Source organism: Rutidosis leptorrhynchoides, chromosome 6, assembly GCF_046630445.1.
Source record: "Rutidosis leptorrhynchoides isolate AG116_Rl617_1_P2 chromosome 6, CSIRO_AGI_Rlap_v1, whole genome shotgun sequence".
In the NCBI taxonomy this organism is placed as follows: domain Eukaryota; kingdom Viridiplantae; phylum Streptophyta; class Magnoliopsida; order Asterales; family Asteraceae; genus Rutidosis; species Rutidosis leptorrhynchoides.
The window spans coordinates 404607193-404633120 of NC_092338.1; the positions used below are offsets into that span (position 1 = coordinate 404607193).

General features: G+C 30.2%; 1 protein-coding gene across 1 annotated transcript; it reads left to right on the forward strand.

The window, feature by feature from the left end:
- The first annotated feature begins 6708 nt into the window (after window positions 1–6708).
- On the forward strand, window positions 6709–9602 carry LOC139851293 (calcineurin B-like protein 1). Its single transcript, XM_071840317.1, has 9 exons — window positions 6709–6872; window positions 7397–7569; window positions 7735–7817; window positions 7998–8057; window positions 8339–8447; window positions 8536–8588; window positions 8895–8975; window positions 9187–9299; window positions 9394–9602. The coding sequence occupies exons 2-9, from the start codon at window positions 7449–7451 to the stop codon at window positions 9455–9457; spliced, it is 684 nt and encodes a 227-aa protein (XP_071696418.1). The 5' UTR covers window positions 6709–6872; window positions 7397–7448; the 3' UTR covers window positions 9458–9602.
- The last annotated feature ends 16326 nt before the right edge of the window (window positions 9603–25928 follow it).

A 25928-nucleotide genomic window follows, 5' to 3' on the forward strand; every position in this document is an offset into this window, starting at 1 on the left:
TTGTTCACTTTCCACAACCATCAAAACCGGTACCCTGCAAATGGTATGTTCGACCAACAGTAACCACCTCAATCACCTTCATCCACGAAATCACCACCATCATCATTAATGTTGCTGTATACTACTGCTGCTAGATGTTTTCTGTTACAGCCGTAACCATGGGCTGCTGCTACTTCTGTGTTTCCTGTTTCAGCTGAAAACAACAACGATAAACCCCACTTGTTCGATATTAAGGCTGCTATCTCGTTCTAAACTGCTGCTGCTACATGTATTTTTCTGTTTCTCGCTGTAAATCACCAACATAAACCGCCATATTTATTTTTCTTTCTTCTTGACGTCACTGTAGTACTGCTACAACAGCCTTTACACTTCTGTTCCTGTTTACAGCTTCAAACCACAACCAAACCCTCATAAACCTGCTGCTATACGTTCCTTTTTCTGTTTTGATCAAAGCCAAAGTTACTGCAGCTGCTATTCGCTGTTCATGTTTTAAACGGGAATAATGAAAAATGATGATGATGATAAAAAAAAAAAATGGCGATGACTATACATGATGATGATGAATAGTGGCGATAATAATTAAATTAAAACGATAGAAAGATGGTGACTGTGATGAAGGGTTGATGAGGATCCTGTGATGTCACGAAGAAGAAGATGATCACTATATGATAATGATGAAGAGAGTGACGAATTGAAAGAGACGATGAATAGTTCTGGGTGTTGTTTAAGGAAGAAGAGGAACAATTTAATAAACGGGTTAAATATATTTCTATCTGGGTTATTAAACAGAAATGTAATGGATGGAGAAGTGGTTTGGCGTGTTAGTGGATAAGCAAGAGGTTGCGGGTTCGATTTCTGCGTGAGACATTTTTCCCATTGGGTTTAGGTAGTCTATTTTATTATTATTATTATCATTTTTATTATTATTATTATTATTATTATTATTATTATTATTATTATTATTATTATTATTATTATTATTAGTTGTTGTTATTATTACTAGTATTGTAGTAAAAGAATTAAATATCATCTATTGTTATTATCATAATTAAAATTACAATCATGAATATTATTATTAATATTATCATTACTAATATTAATTATATGACTATTATTATCACTAGTATGATAGGTACTATTAATATTATTGTCATTATTAAGTATCATTAAGAAGTATTAATAGTATCAATTTATAATTTTTAGTAATATTATTATTATCATTATTATTACTAATATCACACTGTTTGTATTATTATACATATGAACATTTAAAATATCTAATAAGACCATAATTTTTATCAAACTACTACTAAAAATATTATTTTTACTAAACCATCATTGTTACTTCACTAGTGAAACTATCATTTTAACAAATAAATCTTTCGTATATTATATATATATACTTATTACATATACTAGGGTTATATTAATTTTTCATATAACAAACTAATGATATTTCATGAATACAATATTAATCACACAAATAGATATATAGGTATATAAATATAACTAAATGAATAAATATTAACCATTATAATTATATTTACACAAAATCAATATATATATATATATATATATATATATATATATATATATATATATATATATATATATATATACATACATACATATACAATGTAATATAAAATATAATATAAGTATACGTTTCAAAATGAAATTTAGCATAAATTCTATATATCTATAAATATATAAATAATACATAATGATAAATGAAATTTTGTGATTTACACTATATGTTTTAATAGATGTACAAATGATATAGGTTCGTGAATCCGAGGCCAACCCTGCATTGTTCAGTTTCTTCGTATGAATATTTTTACTACAAAATATTGGATTGTGAGTTTCATTTGCTCCCTTTTTAAATGCTTTTACAATATATATTTTTGGGACTGAGAATACATGCGCTGCTTTATAAATGTTTGACGAAATAGACACAAGTACTTAAAACTACATTCTATGGCTGGATTATTAAACCGAATATGCCCCTTATTTAGTCTGGTAATCTAAGAATTAGGGAACAGACACCCTAATTGACGCGAACTCTAAAGATAGATCTATCGGGCCCAACAAGCCCCATCCAAAGTACCGGATGCTTTAGTACTTCGAAATTTATATCATGTCCGAAGGAGGATCCCGGAATGATGGGGATATTCTTATATGCATATTGTGAATGTCGATTACCAGGTGCTCAATCCATATGAATGATATTTTTGTCTCTATGCATGGGACGTATGTTTATGAGAAATGGAAATATGAAATCTTGTGGTCTATTAAAATTATAAATTGATTATTTATGATAAACTAATGAACTCACCAACCTTTTGGTTGACACTTGAAAGCATGTTTATTCTCAGGTATGAAAGAAACGTTCCGCTGCGCATTTGCTCATTTTAAAGACAGTATTTGGAGTCGATCATCGCAATGGAACCAGTTGTTGGTGACTTCGTCCAGATGGTTTAGGACGGGTCCTTTCAATCTTCCGTACGGAGCATTTCTGAACCGTCTATTTACTAGTATTAGTGTGGTTGACGGTCTGGTGGGACGACGTCCGATAACCACGTTACCTATCGACCGGTCCTTCGTTTATGAAACATCGGCAGCATCAAGCTCAAGTTCTGAAAGTTCGTCCACTAAATCGGATGCTCGTAGTCATCCTCGTCGTCGTTATTAGTGTGTTTCAATACCAGTAACTTTGTAGTCGTGTGTTTGAAGTGTGTTTAATTTAGTAAGTGTGTTTAAATTTAGTAAGTGTGTTTAATTTTAGTCGTGTGTTTAATTTAGTAACTTTGTATTATATTAATTTAATGTTTGTCGTTTGTTGTGTTTAATTCAAAAAAATTCGTTTGTCTACTTAAATATTGCTCTTTATATATAATAATCGATTTATCTACTTAAAATTCGTTTTCATTCAAAACAAATGACAACAAAATGTCGCCCGAAAAGCTTCCTGGACGGTTAATCGTCCGGAAAGGTTTTCCCGCCAATTTTTTTGGAGACCATTTTCTGGAGCCAAAATTTTTTTAGTTAAAAAATCTGTCGGCCACCTTTCCGAACGACAAGGGGGTCGTCCGGAAAAGTCTGGTCAAAAAGGTAGACTGAAAAGCTGTTTTTTTGTCATTTAGTTGGCTTTTGTGGACGACAAATGTCGTCCGGAAAGGTGTCGTCTGGAAAAGCTATTTTTCTAATAGTGTTTTGATATTATTACACGAATGTAAATCTCTTATTTTGTGTATTGTTACCGTTAACCCTTACAATCATCATTAAGATATTTAGCTGGTAGCAAAAGAAGGTTCATTTTTTATACTAAACTAGCTTGATGATGACAGCTTATATTTCACACTTGAATTTTACATTGTAATTAAATCTCTTAATATGGTCGATAATTATAATTAACTTAATTAAATATGTTATTGGAAAATTGAATTGTTAATTTTAGAAATTACAAATCCAAAGTTAAATGTGTTATCCAAAAGAATATTTGAGATATATATTTATTTCAATTACAACTTGAATGGGACTTTCTAAATTCATTTTTTTTCTCTCAAAATATGATTGTTTATTAAAAGAAAAAAATAATTATTAAACATGATCCTATCTTTAAATTTAGTAGTATCTTTTAGTAGTAATTTATTAAAAGAAATTAAAAAATAGTGGGGTCAAAGGACCCATAACAGTTAATGTAGAATCGCCTCTGAATTTGTCTCTTTAATTTTCTTTTAATGATAATGATAATACCCTATACGTATGAAATTATCTTGTTTGCTTTCCCTAATTTTTAACTTCGCCTCGGTTATAAGCAATTTTATGATAATACCCTATACGTATGAGATTATCTTGTTTGCTTTCGCTAATTTTTAACTTCGCCTCGGTTATAAGCCAAATACAAGCTTAAGCCTTTAGTATGTTGCAGATTGAGATATGGTGACTACAATGTTTATTTGTCCGGATAAAATTTCATGATAGATATTCTCAAATAGGTATAACATGTAAGTAAACAACAATGGGATCTTCTCCTCGTGTATACTAGCCGAACTGATCAGCTCTCGCATGTTACCTCCACAGAACGCTCCTGAGGTGACTCTTCGCAACTGTTTAATCCCTCAAAAGATTGGAGTGTTTATATGACGTGTTCAAAGGAATAGGTTGCCGGTATGCACGGAATTAGATAAAAGGGGAATAGACTTGAACTCGGTTAGATGCCCGATATGTGACAATGATAGTGAAACAATTGATCATATATTGGTTCATTGCTCGTTTGCAAAAGAGATATGGGCTAGATTACTCAAATGGCTTGGCATAAATAATCGGGTTACTTCCTTAAGCGATATTCTTAATAGAGGCTCGCATAACACTGATGTTCCTAAAAGATCCATTCGACAAGCTAGCATATGGGTTAGCGCTTACATTCTTTGGATAACCTAAGCTGATTGGAATCGCTATAAAGAGATGATTGAAAGTGAACAACACCAAAGAAGGTCCGAAGCAAATATTGAATGTCGTTAAAGCAAATCGTCAAAACTCACCAAGGCCGAAAGTCATTCGCTAAAAATCGATATGAGCATGTAAGTTAGTTTAATTTTATTTTAGATAATACATATATATATATATATATATATATATATATATATATATATATATATATATATATATATATATATATATATATATGTATATATGTATATATATGTATATGTATGTATATATATGTATATGTATGTATATGTATATGTATATATATATATGTATGTATATATACATATGTATATATATATATATACATATATATACATATATATATATACATATACATATATATATATATGGTATATGTATGTATATGTATATATATATATGTATATGTATGTATATATATATGTATGTATATATATACATATGTATATACATATGTATATATATATATATATATATATATATATATATATATATATATATATATATATATATATATATATATATATATATATAAATATATAGACACACACACACATACATGCTTACATATAAATATAAATACATACTTATATATATGTATAAATTAGTAAAAAAAAAAATATGTACATATCTATCAATTTTGCGATATTTACAGCGTAGTCGGGAAACTAACGAGCAAGAGAGCTTAATCGAAGGCTATAAGAGGAACAATACTGATGACAAGGGAAATTGGTATGAACCTTCCGAGGACACCATTCGCAATTATGTAAGTAATTATAATCGCTAGCTCGTTTATTTGTATAATAAAAACATATCATTTTCAAGTTTCTAATGGTGGTTATTCTTGTGTTTTAACTATGAAAAATGACATGGTGCGGATGCGTGATGAACAAGTTGGGGCACAAAGTCCAATGAGTGAACGGGAAATCATGCGAGATGTCTTAGGTCGTCGTTATGGATGGGAACGTGGTGTTGGTCCAAGTTATGCACGAAGGTCAGTTGATTCGGGTACTTCCACCCAAACAAGTCAACGAATGTTCACGGATGATGAGTATAATCGAAAGTAGGCCGCGGACCGGGATAAGTTAAACGTCGAGGTGACGAAGGAAGTCTCGAAAACGATGTCAAAAACTATTAAACGAACTATGCGATTTCTTCGTGAACAACGTTTTTTGCCGCGGAAAGGGAGGAAAGGGAAAAGAAAAGGTTCCGGTGGAATTGCAAAGTAGTGAGGAGGAGGAGGATCAAACTATGGATTCGGATGACGACATGTAATCAAAACAATTTGTTAACGTTTGTGTAATAACTAAAACTTAAATTCGTAGGATGTTATGTAATAACTTGAATTGTTAACGTTTCCTTATTTGTCGTTTAATCGTATTTTTAGTTGTTAATGTGATGTTATTGTTGTTATATATGCTGGAAAATTGGTTACAATCAGGTTGCGAAGAAACGCCCGAATTAACGGGTGGGAAACTGCAAAACAGCAATTTCCAGTTTAGCTACAGGAGTATTTGCGGCGACATATCCCCGCAATTGGTAGTAAATTTACTAGAACAAAATCGATTATTTCGGCGACTAGGCGTCGCAAGTATTCGCCGCAATTAGTGTACCCCAGAAACGACGACGTGGCCTCCACCGTCATCTCGCCGCAGATCCATCGCCACAAATGCATTTCCTTTTTTCTTTTTTGATTTTCTTTAAACCAAGGTGGGTCCCACAAAAAAGCGTCGCAATTAACCGTCGCAAATATCTTTAACGGCGAACCATAAGAGTCGTTCCTTTTGCGACGGGCCGTACGGCTTGTTGCGGCGATATTAAGCGCCTCAAATGGGCCTATTTGCTATAGTGAAGTCGGTAGATAGAGGTCGTTAGTCTATATTTTTCGATGTTAGATATCCACAACCTCATACTACTCTTAAGTATGGGTTCTTCAATATTAATAATAACTTCTTTGCTTAAAGACAAAAAAAAGAAAAAAAAACATGTAAGTAGATACACAAATAGAATCAACGGTTACAAGACTTATGACCCTTTCATCATCTTTAGCTCGATACGTTGGTCTTGATTTGGAAAAAATTTGATGTTATAATAGTAATAATTAATAATTAATAGTTAATAATTTAATTCTCGTAATAATCAATAAAAGGAAAAACTAATTAATAAAATCCCACAATCTCATCTATAAAATGAATGTCGTTCTTTGTTTATTCATTCCTCAAATTTTTCGCCCAATCGCAATTTGTACGTTTCTAGTTATATTTTATTTTCAAAAATTTAAATAAATAAATATTTATATTGTAAATTTGTAATACTCCGTATATAATACTTTCAACATGAAACGTATTCTTGTTTGAACATCATCTATCAAGCATGAGATATCCATAGTTTCTTCTACGGTATGTTTACAATCTCAAAATTTTCTTTTCTTTTTGGGTATCAACGACCCTTTTGATCAACTAATTTTACAAAGTTCGACACAATCTCGAACTAGGTAAAATTCACAACAATCGTATAGTTTTGACATGGAGTAGTAAATTAGATTTTAGATAAGATACAAAATCCGTCCTTTAAATGATTATTTGTGTAGTTTTCTCTAAAATATATTTAGCCATGAATTATGCAATCTTGATCGTGTGAAGGAGTTGATATTTTAGTAACGTAAAAAATGGTTAATGAGATACGTAGTAGTAGTGAGAATCAGGGGACAAACAGAACATGATTACATTATTATTACTCTGTTGTATTAATTATTATTTCATACTCAAAAATTACAATATACATGTGAAGACTTTGTCTAGTGTAATTGTTTACTCAATTATTCAGTCAAATTAAATATCTTGATCTGATACTCTTGAAAGTTATCTAATATGTCAATTAGTTAATGTCTGTATTTGAATAGTTGATTGATTTTCACTTGTAGTTTTCAAAGGATGAGATAATTCTTGATATCAATAGTAGTCATTGTTCTATTCATGATGAAAGGGTGCTTCAGCTTTAATCCAAGAAAACCGGTCGAACAACAATCAAAAAAACATTTGAGAAAACACCATCCGCGACAAGAGGATCCAACAATTCTTGCTTCTCAAACAGCCTGTAAGTTCACATAAAGGCAAAATGTTTGTCTTTTGTTGAGATGCTAGCTAGTATCCCAAGTATGTTGTCCTTTTCGTCTGTTGTATGCCTGTATTTGTTTTCGTATTGGCTATACTTATTACTTTTACATTGGCTTAATGAATGATTCTTATTATATTTATGCAGTTAGTGTGAGCGAAGTTGAAGCATTGTTCGAGTTATACAAGGGCATAAGTCGTCTTGTTATTGACGATGGCCTAATCAACAAGGTATTCCATGATCACACATTCATCCATGAGTAAACTAATAATAAGTTATTTACAGTTAATGTTATCCATTGTAGTTTTGTTTCAATTTGATACTTTGTATTTTAGGCTATAACAGACTACTGAGTATATTTTTTTATGCATTATTGCGCATTAAATATTGCAAGTTCATTGCATATGCAGGAAAAATTCCAACTTGCTTTCTTTGAGAACAGAAAGAAAGATAATATATATGCAAACAGGGTATGTTTTTCTCAAAATTATTATTATTATTATTATTATTATTATTATTATTATTATTATTATTATTATTATTAAATTTTTTTTTTTGTGTGTGTGTGTGTGTGTGTGTGTGGTTTATTACATGATCAGATCTCAAATGTGATTTTTTTTTGTTTTATATTTTTATTAAAGGCTTAGTTACTACGACTAAGCAAGATAGATGTTTTTATCTAATATACCTTTTCACATATGTTTTGTTTTTGTGATCATGTGACAAGTAAACGCAATATGTTAATTTGCAGATCTTTGATCTTTTTGACACTAAACAGAAGGGGTTTATAGATTTCGGCGACTTTGTTAGGTCACTAAACGTTTTCCATCCTAAAGCCCCAAAAGAAGACAAAATCAGTTGTACGTTAATCACAATTACTACATTGCATAGTTTCCTATCTTGTAATTAACCATTAATGATCTTTTAACGCTCGTCATTTTGTTCCAGTTTTGTTCAAGCTATATGATGTACATGGAACAGGATTCATTGAACGCCAAGAGGTATAACGACGCCAGTTTGCCTACATTATCGTTTACATACTTGTCCATATTACATTTCTTATCATATACACTATCTGAGGTCTCGTACGTCTTGTGTTCGAGCCTCATCCGAGGTGTTTTACCATAAGCGATGCCCGAATGGTATCGCCATGGGAGTTTCCTCCTGAGGGGACGGTAGGACTGTAATGCTTGTCCCAGGAAAATGATCGGGTGGGTGGGTTCCGATCGAACTCCGTCAGTAACTCCTAACCGCCGTTAAAAAAAATATTCACTATCCGAAATATTTGCTGTCTGAAATATTTGCAGGTTAAGCAAATGTTAATTGAACTTCTATGTGAGAGCGAGCTAAAGCTGGATGACGAAGTCATTGAGAAAATACTGGACGACGTATGTTTTCTTTCACTAATTATGATGTGTCTTAAAGCTAAATCAAGTACTAATTAATTAATTAGCACGATATTTCAAAAAGTTTTGTTTCGGAAACCTTAGCTGACCCACGCTAGAAAGTCCTATGCCAAACACGTGAGAGGTAAATCGCAATGACATGGCGGTAATACAAAAACTAACTCGTGATTTTTTTTTTCTTTTGTTTGAGTAGACGTTTGCAGAAGTGGACGAAGATGGTGATGGAAGAATAGGCAAATCAGAATGGCACAAATTTGTTAACCGAAATCCTTCATTGTTGAAAATAATGACTCTTCCATATCTAAGGTATGATTACTTAGTTGCATTCTTAGATATATATGAACACGTCTTTAAGGTTATGTTAGTACAGACTTAAATTTGTTCGTATACAATGCTGCAGGGAGATTACAACTAGCTTTCCAAGTTTCGTGTTTAATTCTGAAGTGGAAGATATCTCCAAATGAGAAAAACGTGATAATGAGACGAATTTGATAGCGAGAGTGTTGTGTTGCAGAATTGTAGAAACGAGTGTTACTCTGCTTGTTAAAACCAATTAAGCGTATCAAAACATAATCTTAGAATAGTTTGGCACTCCATTTCGATTTTTCATTCAAATGTTATGGTAGACTAGTATGGATTTTATAGCTTGGCTATATCTTTAAAAAAGGCCCATTAACCAAACACTTTATTAGTTATAAATTCGTTAGCCCATTCACATACATATTTCTCAACCTGATTATTATTGGTTCTATTTAGAATATTACTCCTGTTTTAAAATAGTTGTCACTTGATAATATATATATATAGTGTATATATATATATATATATATATATATATACACTATATTTTTGAGCCCGTGCGTTGCACGGAAACATAGAAAAAACAAAAAAAAAAAAAATACTAATTACAAAAAATAATCATTCTATGAGCCCGTGATCTAAGAATATATGTTATATATTCTTGGATTATGTAAAGTTTTATGAGTCCGTATGTTACACGGAAACGTAAAATTATCAATTATGAGAAACAATCATTTAATTACCCCGTGATTTGAAGATATGTTATATATTCTTGCGATTGATCTGGATTTATGAAAGGATGCGTATTAAGTTGTATTAGAATATTGTATAACATGATTGATAAAAGTAATTAAACAACAAATTTATCAAAACATGACGAAGTTTGTTAATTTTCGTGTTGTTTGTAACACAATTATTTTCACAATGAAATAAGATTGTTTAAACAAACTCTAAGTGATTTATAGTGATTTTTATTTGTATATCGAGATATGTATCTGTATCCGTGGTGACAAATTTTAAAAATTCATTTGAGTTTAAGAGCTCGTGGTGTTGACAAAATTTAAAAGTTCTTTTGAGTTTAAGAGCCTATGCTGTTGATAAATTTTAGAAGTGATTTTGAGTAGTGTTAGTAACTTAACGTCTACATTTTTTTTATTTCTCGCCATTAATATCTTTTTGATTATATATTATAATTGTTTTATGTTATTATTATATAATAACTTTTGTATAAACATATATATGTCACATGTCAGTATATTAAATTTAGTATTATATATTAATATTAAATATGCAATATAAACATTTACAGTATTTAGAATGTATATATTGATTAAATTATTGAACGGATAATATTTACGGAGTAATATTTATTTTGTTATATAAATGTTTATTAGAATCACATAGATAAATTGCTAATTTTTTTCTAGCTCTAGACATTATCATCGATTATCAATAAAAGCTAATGTACATTCAACATTTAACCATTTGGTTTCCTAATTTATAAGAACGTATTTATTGAATTGATAAATAAAACATGATTTTTGGAAACAATTTGGTTTCGGAATTTATAAGAACGTATGATTATATTTATTATTTTATATAATATATAAAATAATAATAATTGTAGATAATCTATACATATAACCTATACATATAACAATCCATAAGTAACTTTCAACCACAATCAAGAATAATTTTTTCGTTTATATATATATATACTAGGTTTTTGAGACCGTGCGTTGCACGGGTGTTTAAAAAATCGTGCAAAAAATGTAATTTGCAGTTCATATTGGTATGTAATTAGGACTAAAAAAATAGGAAAAATATAAGAATTATTTAAGAGCCCGTGGTGTTGACAAATTTTAAAAATTCTTTTGAGTTTAAGATCACGCGTTGTTGACAAATTAAAAAAAAAATCCTTTTTAGTTTAAGAGCACGTGGTGTTGACGAATTTTAAAAGTGGTTTTGGGTGATGTTATAACTTAATGTCTACACTTTTTTTCTCACCATTAATATATTTTTAATATATAAATTACATAATACGTAATATTTAGAGTATACTGAAAATTTTTCATGGAACGTAACATTAATAAAATATAATTTATATTATTTTACATTGATTATATACAATTATTATTTTCTGAATAAAATGTAACCCGTGAGTATTAATTTAAGAAAAGTTGTTTGTCATTTCAGCAAAATAATGATACTGTGGGGAGTCGTCATGTATAAATAATATTATAATAGTTATATTTGCGTGTTGATAAATATTTTAAGGACTTAAACTGTAAATTTAAATCACTTCCATATTTATTGCTAAAAATAAATGCTCCATTGGTAGTGCATCGAAACTCTGTTTCGAATACAATTTATTGCGTTTTATTTGTAAAATTATTTCGAGTTGAATGTTGATGGCGGTAGAACATAACTCACGACGAACAGAAAGATAAATCTATTAAAAAATTTATATCTAAATATAATAATATCCTGAAATAACTATATTTGATACTCTAAATGTAACTATATCTATACATGGAATATACATATACATATTACTACATTACGTATATGTATGCACAATAAATAAATCATAATATATATATATATATATATATATATATATATATATATATATATATATATATATATATATATATATATATATATATATATATATATATATATATTCCTTAGATAACTTTTAACCACAATCAAGAAATTTTTTTTTGTTTATATATATATGTGTGTGTGTGTGTGTGTGTGTGTATATATATATATATATATATATATATATATATATATATATATATATATATATATACTCTAGTGAAATGACCCGTGCAACCACGAGTTTGTTTAAACAAAACAGTTTAATAATATGTTTTATGTATTAAGTGAACGTAAATACTAAAGTTATTTAGTTTAATGACCCGTAGAACCACATAGTCCGACTAAGAGATTTCTTCAGCTGAACATTTCATCCAACACCTAAAATGCATATTAAACAATCCACATCCAATCATAAGAGATAATATTGGTTGTCATTTTATTTTAAAAGTGTAAATTAAAATATAAATTTAGAATTGTTTTCTTTCTCTCTAACTTTTATACCTTCTCGTACTCAATTCAAAATAATTAATTAAAATAAATTAAAATTATTTAATTTTAATAATTAAAATAATTATTAATAAAATTTAATTATAAAAATAAATTAATAAGATTTAATTTTAATTTAAAATTATTTATATTAATGACACCACCCACCATGCTTAGATTTTTTTCTTTTTTTTTTTTTTTTTTTTGATTTTTTCTTACTAAATGAATTAGCCTAATAATGAAATCATCATTATAGAATTTTAATATTAACTATATATATATATATATATATATATATATATATATATATATATATATATATATATATATATATATATAAACAATGAAACCGAAATAATTACGAAGTACTACTTATTATTTATTTTTTCCCAAAATAATAGTTTTGGTTAATTAATACAGAGTACTTTTTTCACCTTTACAATAAAGCTAGGGATAATATGGTAACAATGAATTTGGGATAATTTAGAAGAAGAATATTTTCACTTATATCAACAATCTTTGTGAATTTTAGTAAAGTATTCATTTTATTGTCACTCAAACTATGCTAGTATTATAATCGAACGTAATAATTTATATGTAGATATACCTCATAACACCAGATTTGCCCATTATAATTTTAGGATTTAACCAGTGTTGTAAATCTCCCGAGATCTCCCTCGAGATCTCGTTTTTAGAAGGCAACCGAGACGAGATGTTCATCTCCCGAGATTTCTCGGTCAACGGGGTCAAACTTAATCAAAGCCACGATTTCTCTGATTTTCTTGCTAATTTGTAAGATTTTCTTGTAAAATTTGTAATTTCTAAGATTTTCTCGCTCATTTTTCGGATATTTTTGTAAAATCTCGTAAAAAAAGTATATAAATATACATATATTTATGTTTTTATGTATATTTTTATTAAAAAAAACTATAAAGTCAACGTAAGTCAACGTCCGAGATCTTCCCGAGATTATTCCTAAATGCCGAGATCCCCCTAAAAAAGTCCAAACGAGATCTCCCCGAGATCCGAATTCTCCAACCTTGGGTTTAACCCATATTAATAATAATAAGTTAGTTGAATCCTGACCCTGGGGCCTGGGTCAGTGTTAGTTAATTTTATGACCATAGATAGGAAAAAATAAAGAGTTCTATCACTATAAAAAGATTAGAGATTTTATTTTCTCAATCTAATTATATGATTTAAGAAAAACTCACTAATTACAAGTTTCACCAATCAACTTAAATCATTTTAAATTGGTTAAACAAACAATAAAATTGACTTTCAACTTCATTCCGGTATTAAGGAGTATATTTATTGAATAATAATTTCTATAAGAAATATGAATGTGGATGATAATAATAAGCGGATGGCCAATCGCGCATTGCGAATGGTCAACAACGCGTTGTGGCGGCCACCTTAAAAGTTATTCATTAAAAGACCACTGTTTGTAATCTGTTCCCATAGATATACCATAATCTATTACTAATTACATTGTAGTTACATAAGTTAAAGGCTAATATACATTTGAAAGTTAGCATTGTTTTGGTTACAAAAAGCAAGTGCAAGTTGTTTTGTGATAGTAATATAGTTACGAACAAAAGGTGGCTATTATCTCCAATTCACCTATGTTTCCAACCTTCTTTTACTTCGATTTACCTTTGTCAATATACATTTAGTTAGAATGATGGAATATGTATGATTACATAGTTTGGTGGTATGGAAACTGGAAACAATGTCGATAGTACTATTAAGCACACACATATATTAATGATTTTAATATTAATTAAACGTGGAAAAAAATAACTTACAAACACCATAAAGTGAAAATGGTCCTGGAAGATGTTTGTTGCTCCTTCAAGGGGCTTGATGGGTCGTTGGATCTGGTATGGGTCATTGTAACCTGTTTCAAGAAATAATGTTTGTTAGTTTGTATCTCCTACCGAAAAAGTGTGTTGTTTTCGAATAGAAAGTGAAATCGGATGTTGTTGTCATGGTTGTGATAAGCGCCCTGTAGCAGTAACTGCTTATGTTATCTTTTACTCGTTGGTGATGGAGTAATGATGATGTAGCTGTAGTTTTTATTTACAAAAAATCGTTAAGCAGTGCAGTTTAAAATTTTATTATTTACAAACAATGATGAGAAAACATTTATAAAAAAAACATATACAAATCTTGTTCCAATTCAACAGGTGAATCAGAAGAACTAAATTCGATTATTTGTAAAAGATATCTGCAAAACAAAAGATTATAATTATAGAAACCTGAAACACGCTAAGATGCATAAAATAGAAATAGTAACACATTTGTAGAAATTAGAAATAGCATAGCAAACCTTCACCAATAGTATCGTCAACATTTAAGGAAGAACAGTTCCCATCATTCACGTTACTAATAGCTTGACTTTGGTGACCCTTTATACTTACATCCAAGTGATACTACAACTGGAACACCTATAATTTCTATAAAACTTAAAGGTACTGAAAACTATAACATTTTGGAGCAGATCAATGCTTCTTGCATTGGGTACTAAAAATAAACTTGGTTTTATCAAAGGAACTTATGTAAAAAGTACAACTGATGATGTTCTAGCAAGGCAATGAGATAGGTGTAACACTGTTGTGTTATCTTGGATTCTTGGTACTCTTTCTAATGAGCTTAATTCTTGTCAAATCTTTAGTACTAATTCTATAAATGTTTGGAATGACTTAAAAAAACTTATGATAAAATAGATGAATCTATCATCTTTAATCTACATCAAAAGATAAATTCTCTAAAGCAAAACGATAGTCCTCTATTTGAATATTATCATAATCTTAATAGTCTTTGAAAACAATATGATGCAATGGTGTCCTCACCACCATGCACTTGTGGTGAAAATGCTTGCATTTGTGATGCATCTGCTTCTGTCAATCAATATAACAACATAATGAAACTAATGTCGTTCTTATTGGGATTAAATGATATTTACATGTCTGTGAGAAGTAATATTTTGCTGAGAGATCTTCTCCCAGATGTTAAGAGTGCTTATGCTATAATATCAAGAGAAGAATCACGTAGAAGTAATTCTATAAAAGATAATTCTACTTCTAAAACTCAAACATCTGCTTTTGTTGCTCAAGCTCCTAATAAGGCCAACAATAATAATAATTATGGTTCTAACTTTAACAATAGAGGTCCCAATCCAAACTTAAAATGGGAAAATTGTAATAAGATTGGTCACATTATTGTTGATAGATGCTATGAAATTATTGATTATACTCCAAGTTTTAAAAGAAATTTTATTAATAATAACAGGAACTTTAATAATCCAAACAACTTTAAAAATGCTTCTAATAACAATGCTGCTTCCAATAAAGCAAGTACTTATTCTCCCTTGTCTTTTTCTAATGAGCAAATGCTCAAACTTCTCAATCTCATAAATGATTCTCCTGCATCTGCTCCTGCAATTGTAATGTCTAACATGAAAGGTACTTTCTTTAATGCAAGCATAAAGTTTAACATTAACTTTAACAAAATTTTCAATTCCAACTTATCTCAATCAAAATCTATTCACAAAGGTTTGATTATTGATTCTGGAGCAAATCAACACATGATTGCCTCTAGTAAAGGATTAAATAATGTTGTTGATGTTTCTAATTTGAAATTAACTGTTGGACATCCTAATGGAACTCAGGCCTTGATTAAAAGGTGTTGATAATCATATTTTAAACAAGTTTATTACCTTAACTGATGTGATGTTCTCATTGTTCGTGAATACTGTGTCAGCTTAATTTCTGTCTTCAAACTCTCAAAAGATAATAAATTAATTGTCAGCTTTGACAACTCAAAATGTTATGTCCAGGATTTGAAGGACAAGATAACAAAAGGGATTAATAAAAAGAGGGTGGATTATATATCTTTGATAATGATCTAAACTTAAAAAATTATTGTATTGATCATGACGTGAGTGCTTATTTTGCATCTTGTAAAATCTGGCACTCAAGAGTTGGTCATCCCTCTGATCAAGTTATTAATGTTCTTAAAACCAAACTTAAAATAAAAGATAAAATCAAGACTGAACCTTGTGAAATATGTCTTAAAGCAAAGCAAAGCTGGAATTCTTTTCCTCTAAGTGAACTAAAACCTCAAGTTTAGGTGATTTAGTTCATCCAGATTTTAATAGGGTCCTTTCAGAGTTCAAACTAAAGAATGTTTTAAGTATTTTTTTTTTAACTATAGTTGATGACTATTCCAGAACTCTTTGGTTATTTTTATTAAAAGGTAAAGAAGATGTCTTTGACAATATTATAACTTTTGTTCAGTTAATTGAAAATTAAAATATTCAGAAGTGACAATGGAACTGAGATTATTAATAATAAATTCAATTCTTTTCCCAACGGCAAAGGAATTTCATCAAACTACTAGTTCTTATACACCACAATAAAATGATGTTGTGATAAGGAAACATAGACACTTGCTCAATGTACCAAGAGCTCTTATGTTTCAAGGGAGTTACCCTTAAACATGTGGTCTGAATGTGTCTTAACTGCATATTATTTAATTAACAGGGTTCCAACTGTTATGCTTAATGGAAAGATCCCTTATGAGATGATATATAAAAGTGAACCTAATCTCTCCCATTTAAAGTGTTTTGGGTATCTATGTTTTTCAGTGTCTTTAAATCATGTTGATAAATTTAGCAATAGGTTTGAAAAGTGTGTATTGATTGGTTTTTTAAATGTTAAAAAAGGTTACAAGTGGTTAAGTCTTGAGGATAAATCTGTTTTTTTATTGTAGAGATGTAAAGTTTTATGAAACTGTTTTCCTATTTAAGATGAAGTCTTCTTCTAAAAGTTTTCAAAAAGACAACAAGATGAATTAATTAATATAAACTTTTTTGATGATGTTAATGCGGACGAGATTGTTGAGGAGACAATCGTTCTCTGCAAATACAGAACGTAAGCCTTCTGTAAGCACAAATTGAAAAGCTAAAAATCTGGAAATTTATTGATAATAAAAGTGATAATACATCGACTAAGTTGTGTTTTAGGGTATTCACATCGTTAGTCTGGCTGTGGTTGTTTTTTTAGTTTGGTTGTGCTTGCTCGTTGTATGACCGTTGTCGTTTTGGCTCGGTTTGAGTTAGTTTGATCTTAGGTCTTTCGAGATTGTTTACTTTTTTCGAGCCTTAACGGTCGTCGGAATGTTGTATCAGTTTATGGAATCCTTCATTTATTGATGAAGGTATTCTAATTTTAATAGTAATCGTATTTTAGCCAAAAAAATCGACTAATAAGGTAGAGTATTTATAGATAAACAACCTAAAATAATAAGGAAACAAAATCAAACTAATAAGGAAACAAAAGCAATACTTATTTAATTAAAACATTCTCAATCCATTAAGCTCCAGCAGCTGGGCTTGGTTCCACATCAGTCCCTCCCACTTGAAAAGAACTCGTCCTCGAGTTATCTGGGTACAAAAGCACAGTAGCATCATGAAATCGTGTTAAGTCTGCCACATTAAACATGGATGAGATACCCATGGACTTGGGAAGATCAACCACGTAAGCATTATCATTAATCTTATGGATGATCTTGTAAGGCCCATATTTCTTAGGTTGCAACTTACTGTAGTGACCAACTGGAAAACGCTCCTTTCGAAGGAAAACCATTAATTCATCGCCAACTAAAAAAATATTAACTCTTCGGTGCTTGTCAGCGGCTAGCTTATACTTGAGGTTAGTTTCCTCCAACTGTTGTCTAACCTCAAGTTGAATGGTTTGTGAATCAACAGCCAATTTAACTACATCAGAATTAGGATCAGGCACTTGTGGTAGCTGTATCAAATCGACCACTTGACATGGTGTTTTCTAATACACCACCGAGAAAGGAGAATGCTCGGTCGAACTATGAATGCACTATTAAAAGCGAATTCAGCTTGTGTGAAATGACTCCAAACCGTTTATTTAAAAACCGACTAATTTTTTTTTTAAAAGCAGGAGCGGCGCACCTCACCACAGGTGCGGCACTTTTGTTGTCAAAAGCGGCGCTTCTGATGACTGATAAAAAAGACTACCATATGCTGACTAGGAGCGGCGCTTTTGCCCTAAAAGCGGCACCCCTGCACCTGAATGTTGCAGATTCGAAATTTGATTAAGTGTCATCCCAACCCAATTACCCAAACATAAGTTCATTATGACACAAAATACCACCGTTTACACATTCTAGTCTTACATAACCATGACCAATCATTAGTTGTAACAAAATGACCCGTTGTAATCAAGGTGACAATTTCGACCCAATTACACCAAAACAAGGATGAAGACTCGACATCCCAACCCGATACCGAGAGCATAATCCTGGGGATTACCAAATCCCCAACCCACATCCAAAGCCAATGCTACTCCGTCATCAGCCAACTTCTAGCAACCTAGCCAAGCTACTAGAATTCTCCAATACAACAAATGGTACCTATACAAAAAGGTAAACAACGAGGGAGTAAGCTTAAAGCTTAGTAAATGCAATAATTATACATATACATATATAATCTACTTACTTGCAAACACTTACACAAATACCGCATACGAGCTAGCAATTCAACAACCATGCAATCACAATGCATTAACTAAATATCCACAATTCACAATAAGCTAGCATCGCCAATAACATATAGTTCACAATTTAATATGCTAAAACTACAACACATAACCATGGTTAACCAATCGTACAAGGGAATGGCGCTCGCGAAAGACCATCAGAGTTCACAACATCCATTAGTGTACTTAACACCGCGTATCACTAACCCCCGGGTGGCATCTTAATACCTCGATACTTCACCCCGGGTGGTGTCTTAACACCTAGACACTTCACCCGTCATATTTCTTAGAGTGGCATCTTAACACCTCGATGCTTCACTCCTTCATAATTACCGGAGTGGTGTGTTAGCACCTCAACACTTCACTCGTCACGTGAAACGTGGTGGCTTAACACCTCGACACTTCACATCTCACGCTACATAAATAAATACATTATATACATACACATATAATTATTCCACTCACCTTAGAATGCCCGCACAAGTCATGTATGTAAATCGCCTCCAACGCAACCGAGCAAACCTTTACCTATAATACACATATAGGTATAATACACATAAAGAAACATTCTCTAAAAGAGAATTTACACCACCGCCCTTAACCAAGGGTTTATACCTACCTCCACAATCCGCCCATTTAGACACCTAAAGTGGACTTCACCAATTACCACTACGGGTGGTAATTCCGACCCATTTAAACAAGTACAAACTAACTCAATTTATACTTGACACCATTTAGACCAACCTAGGTCTTAGCACTAACTTACTACTTAGGTAGTAATCACTTCAAACATCATTTGCACCAAAATCCCAACATGTGTAATATTGACCCATATTGCGTTTGACCACATTTGACTTATGTTAAAATACCATTTTAACCCAAAATCACTTCCCACGATTTCTTTCATTCAAAAACATCATTTAACACTTAACAAAAGTCTTTAATATCTATTTATCCAAAATTAGGGTCATTAGCAAAATTCGACCCAATCAAAGTCAACCCATTTTGACACAATTCATAAAAACACCCATAATCACTAACGGCTAATATTTTTAAAACACCAATTAATACCTAAACCAAGTATTTACATACTTGATTCACCAAAAATCAAGAACACTTGACCCATTTTAACACAAAACCCATTTTGACCTAAATTAGGGTTTACACCCAAAATCAAGTCAACACAAAATCAAAATCACTAGTACACAAGTGTTCTAAGGTTTAAACCAACACATGCAAGATCCAAACTCACAATTTCATAAATCAAAATCCTAAGTCACCAATTTGGGTTTACTTACATGAATCTTACCCAAAAACCCCCAAAATCACAAGAAATGGGGTTTATAACCTAACTAGCACAAACCCTAACCCCAAATCCAAATCAAAGTAATTAAATCAAAAATATAAGGTTTACCTCAATTCTAAAATCGAGCTAGTAACAAGAAACATCAAGGAGAACCAAAACCCGCTTCAAATTTGGGCAAAAATCACCATCTTCATCACTAACTCAAGCTTTCTCTCTCTAGAAACTCCTATCTCTCTCTCTCTCTCTCTCTCTCTCTCTCTCTCTCCAGGGTTTGGTTGGTGGAAAATAGGATAAGAATGAGTTTTAGATCTGATCCCAAGTCTTATATCCGTCCATGTGTAAAAAGACCAAAGTGCCCTTCATTAAAAGTCCAAAAATTCAAACAACACTGATCAGCGTTAAAAGCGGTGCTCTTAGCCCAAGAGCAGCGCTCCTGGAGCCTTCCAGCTCACAAATTGAAATTAAAAATGTCCGGGCTCGAATTACGGTCGTCTGGGCTTTTGGTTCACCTCAATCTGAGTTCATATGAGGAAGTTATGGCCCAAACGGTGAACGCACGCATAACCTCGCAACATACACCAAACTTTTGCACATCAACCTCTCAACATTCCAAATACCAAATTTTTGGGTCGTTACCTTATAGTAATGCCAAGTACCATTGTCTTGGTCGGTTTTACAAAGGCAACGAAGCATATTACCGAGGGTGGGGTTCCCAACTTCCGTTTGACCATCAGTTTGGGGTTGCGTTCTGCTACTATACTTAAGTGACGTATCAAACACAACACTACCATCGACCCTATTATCAACAACAACCCTACCATCAACCCTACTATCAACCACAACCCTACCAGCAAAGCCAACCTGTTAATGAGACTTTTGATACGAACGACTTCTTTGATTCGATGAAAAGATTAATATCGAGGTTGAAGAAATTAGATTCTGATTCTCGTATGGAGAAGTGTGGTAAAATAGTTGTAGAGAGTCAGGTAGAAAGCATTCCCTCGTGTCCAGAAAAAGAAATTAATTTAGAGGGAATGGTGAATGATATAGCTATTTTTAGTGTTGAAGAGGGTAATGAAGCTGCAACACAAGATTCTGACTTGTTAGGTTTTAGTTTAGAAAAGGAGAATTTTTCCATATGTAAAGTAGTCGCGAGTTCTAAAGGTATTTTTGATAAAGGTGAGGTTGTAGCGGTTTCAAAAGATTATGGAGGCAAGAAATTATCATTTGTTTATTTGAATAACTCCATGAATGCAAGCAAGAGGATTAATAAAGGAGATTTGTTCATTTTTAAACCGAGCATTGAGAACTCGAGGTCGAGTTCTTTTCAAGAAGGGGAGAAGGGTCAAAGGGTTTTCTAGCATAAGAATTTTACAAGAGGGTGTGACAAATTTATTTGGAATGACATCGATAAATTTGTCATTGATTGGTTTGTCTTTGATCCGGGTATATCGTCTTATTCGAGTTGGAACTCGAGGGTGAGTTCTTTTCAAGTGGGTAAGACTGATGTGGTGTGACGACCCGGCAATTTCCGACCAAATTTAAACTTAATCTTTATATGATTTCGACACGATAAGCAATATCTGTAATGTTGAGTCCCGAAAGTTTTGAAACTATATTAATGTAAACAATTAACCTTTGACCATCCTCGACGATTCACGAACCATTGTTGTAATATATATATATATATATATATATATATATATATATATATATATATATATATATATATATATATATATATATATATATATATATATATATATATATAATATCAATAGATATATATACAATAATTTGAAATGATAAAGTACAAATTAATAGTTTGAATTAGAGATATAAAATAGTATATAAGCTAATGATGTTATTATATATATGTATAGATATCTATATATGATTTATATACAAAAATTATTATTATATGTATATTGTAATAAATATTAAATATTCAATATATATATATATATATATATATATATATATATATATATATATATATATATATATATATATATATATATATATATATATATATAGCTATCAAATACTACATAATTAATAAAAATGTAATATTATTATATTAAATCTAATTATGAGTTAAAATATAGTTATTATTACTTTCATTAATAATTTTGATAGCAGTATTATTAATAGCAGTAAATTAATATATAGTATATATATATGCATAAGATTTGATATCTATAAATTGTTATATCAGTATTATTATTAAGTATTATCATTAAGAATTATTATTATTATATGTTATCATTATTATAATTATTATCATAAAAATAAAACAAATTATATATATTATTATTAAGAATATCATTATAAACATTATTAAAACTATTTGTATCATTATTCTAAATATTATTATTATGATGATTTTTATTAACAAGTAATATGATTTTTTTATTTATTTATTAATATTAATTCTGTATTATTATTAATCATTATTAATAGGATTATTTTTATTAATTATAAATATTAATAAGTTGAAAATTGGTACAAATTGGTTATCCATCATTTTCTACCTTTTTAAAACTTTGTTTCTTCTGCTTGGATTTGTCGACTACGCTAAGTGTTATAACATTCACCCTCTACAATCATAATTGAAGGAGTGTTACATATTTTTTTAATTTTTTTTTAAAAACTGACGGTTCATCATGTTTCTACTTTTTGTCCAAAATTACAAATCGAATCAATTAACAAAATCCATAAATGCATTCTTGTTAGGAATCCTCTAAGTAATCGTTCTGCAAAATCCCAAGTCTCAATTCTTAATATCGAGCTTTAATTTTCGAGTCAAACTTTTAATTCAAAAAGTCAAACGAATCGTTCGTCGCAAAATTTGAATTCGTTTTGTTGTTTCTAGTCCAATTGTCGATGCCAATAGTTTATATGAATGTTTTACAAGTTATTTCATGTATAGACAGAGTCCATTACAAGATCAAGGTGCAAAAATTAATTTTTTTTTTATTAAATAGCAGCGACGAGCAGCTCTGTCTTTTTTATTTATTTATTTATTTTACCCAACTAAATCACAAGTAAACTATCTCTGTATTGGATATTATATCATAAAAATCATTTTGGGAAATTAATAACAAAATTGAGTTGTTTTGGTTCGATTTGGATTTTGATGATAGTGAAGAAGAAGATAGAGAACGAAATTGGGGTAAATAAATATAACTGGAATAATATTTCAGAAAAATAGTCATGGAGCCATGGTTAAAGTGTGTTTAGGGTGAGCGAGAGGTCTTGAGTTCGAACCAAGGTTGCTGCAAATTAATTATTTCTTTTTCTCTGCTGGGCCGAGACCATTTACTTGCTGGGCCGAGAACTCCTTTTATGTTGGGCTGAAATATAGTCAAAAGAAATTATGTATCAATTGATTTAGAAAAAAAAGAGATGGAGCTATGGATAGGGGAGTAGTTGGATTTCGAGAGGTCGCGGGTTCAAGCCTTGTCGTGGGCAAATTTTTTTTGAAAAAACATCCTAAGGTAGTCTTTATTATATGTATTATTATTATTAATATTATTATTATTATTATTATTATTGTTATTATTATTATTATTATTTTTATTATTATTATTATTATTATTATTATTATTATTATTATTATTATTATTATTGTTATTGTTATTGTTATAAATTATGATTGTTAGTGTTATTAATGTTATTATTATTATTATTAGTATTAGGAACTTAGTTATTTTAATAGAATAAGTATTATTATTATTATTATTATGGTTATGATTAAGATTATTATTATTATATATTCATTAACATTGTTATTATTATTATTATTAGTTATATCAAAATCAATAAGAGTATTTATATTAAAACCTTAGAATCACTAGTATTATTATTATAGATATTACCCTTACCACTATGATTATGAATATTAACAATATTATTATTAATATAATTACACTATTAGTATTACTATTAATAAAAATTTTAATCATTGTTAACAAACATCATGTTATTATCACTAAAACTGTCAGTATTATTATTATTATTATTAGTATTATCAATATTATTAACATTAAAATTATTATGAAAATAAAAGTTTTAAAGATATTATTAAGGTTATAAGTATGTACTAATCATATTAACAATTCTATATAAATATTCATAAATAACAAATTAAGTATTTTTTAATATATTACAAATCAGATATATATATTAATATAACTATATAGATATTAATCATTTTGAATATATACACAAATTAAATATATAATATATAAATTAAGATATAATAAATAAAGTTGTTCGATTACGATTATGTGTATTAATAAATATACAAATGTTATAGGTTCGTGAATCCGAGGCCAACCCTGCATTGTTCAGTATCGTCATATGTATTCTTACTACAGAATACAGTAATGTGAGTTTCATTATTCCCTTTTTAAATGCTTTTGCAATATATATTTTTGGGACTGAGAATACATGCGCTGCTTTTATAAATGCTTTACGAAATAGACACAAGTAATCGAAACTACATTATATGGTTGAATGATTGAAATCGAATATGCCCTTTTTTATTAAGTCTGGTAATCTAAGAATTAAGGAACAGACACCCTAATTGACGCGAACTCTAAAGATAGATCTATCGGGCCCAACAAGCCCCATCCAAAGTACCGGATGCTTTAGTACTTCGAAATTTATATCATGTCCGAAGGAGGATCCCGGAATGATGGAGATATTCTTATATGCATATTGTGAATGTCGGTTACCAGGTGTTCAATCCATATGAATGATATTTTTGTCTCTATGCATGGGACGTATATTTATGAGAACTGAAAATGAAAATCTTGTGGTCTATTAAAATGATGGAAATGATTATTTATGTTAAACTAATGAACTCACCAACCTTTTGGTTGACACTTGAAAGCATGTTTATTCTCAGGTACGAAAGAAATCTTCCGTTGTGCATTTTCTCTTTTTTTTAAAGATATTACTTGGAGTCATTCATGGCATATTTCAAAAGACGTTGCATTCGAGTCATTGAGTTCATCAAGATTATTATTAAGTCAATTATAGTTGAATGTATTATGAAATGGTATGCATGCCGTCAACTTTTAATGAAAAGAAAGTTTGTCTTTTAGAAATGAATGCAATGTTTGTAAAATGTATCATATAGAGGTCAAGTACCTCACGATGTAATCAACTGTTGTGAATCGTTTATAATCGATATGGACTTTGTCCGGATGGATTGGGACGGGGTATGACAATTGGTATCAGAGCGGTGGTCTTAGCGAACCATGTCTGCATTAGTGTGTCTAACTGATAAGTCGTTAGGATGCATTAGTGAGTCTGGACTTCGACCGTGTCTGCATGTCAAAAGTTTTGCTTATCATTTGGTGTCAAAAATTACCTGCTTATCATTCTTAGAGAATCAATTGCTTATCATTCTTAGTCTAGACATGTTTTACTGCATTAACTGCATGAATAGTGTATAGACAAAATTCATATCTTAGCGTATCTGCTACTTCATATCTTAGCGTATCTGTTACTGTAACTTTTCCTGACAACTTCCGTAGATTCCTCCGTAACTTATGGAATTTTAGTATTATATATGCATATGTAAATTATGTATTGCAGGGTACTAATCTACATCCTATAATCTATTTCTTATCGAAAATCCTTCAT

What these genes read in the sequence shown, in the direction of transcription:
- LOC139851293 (XM_071840317.1), top strand. Translation starts at nt 7,449, where the DNA reads ATGATGAAAGGGTGCTTCAGCTTTAATCCAAGAAAACCGGTCGAACAA. An exon ending in ACGATGGCCTAATCAACAAG is followed by an intron (nt 7,818 to 7,997) that starts GTATTCCATGAT and finishes TTGCATATGCAG; the next exon opens with GAAAAATTCCAACTTGCTTT. An exon ending in ATGACTCTTCCATATCTAAG is followed by an intron (nt 9,300 to 9,393) that starts GTATGATTACTT and finishes ACAATGCTGCAG; the next exon opens with GGAGATTACAACTAGCTTTC.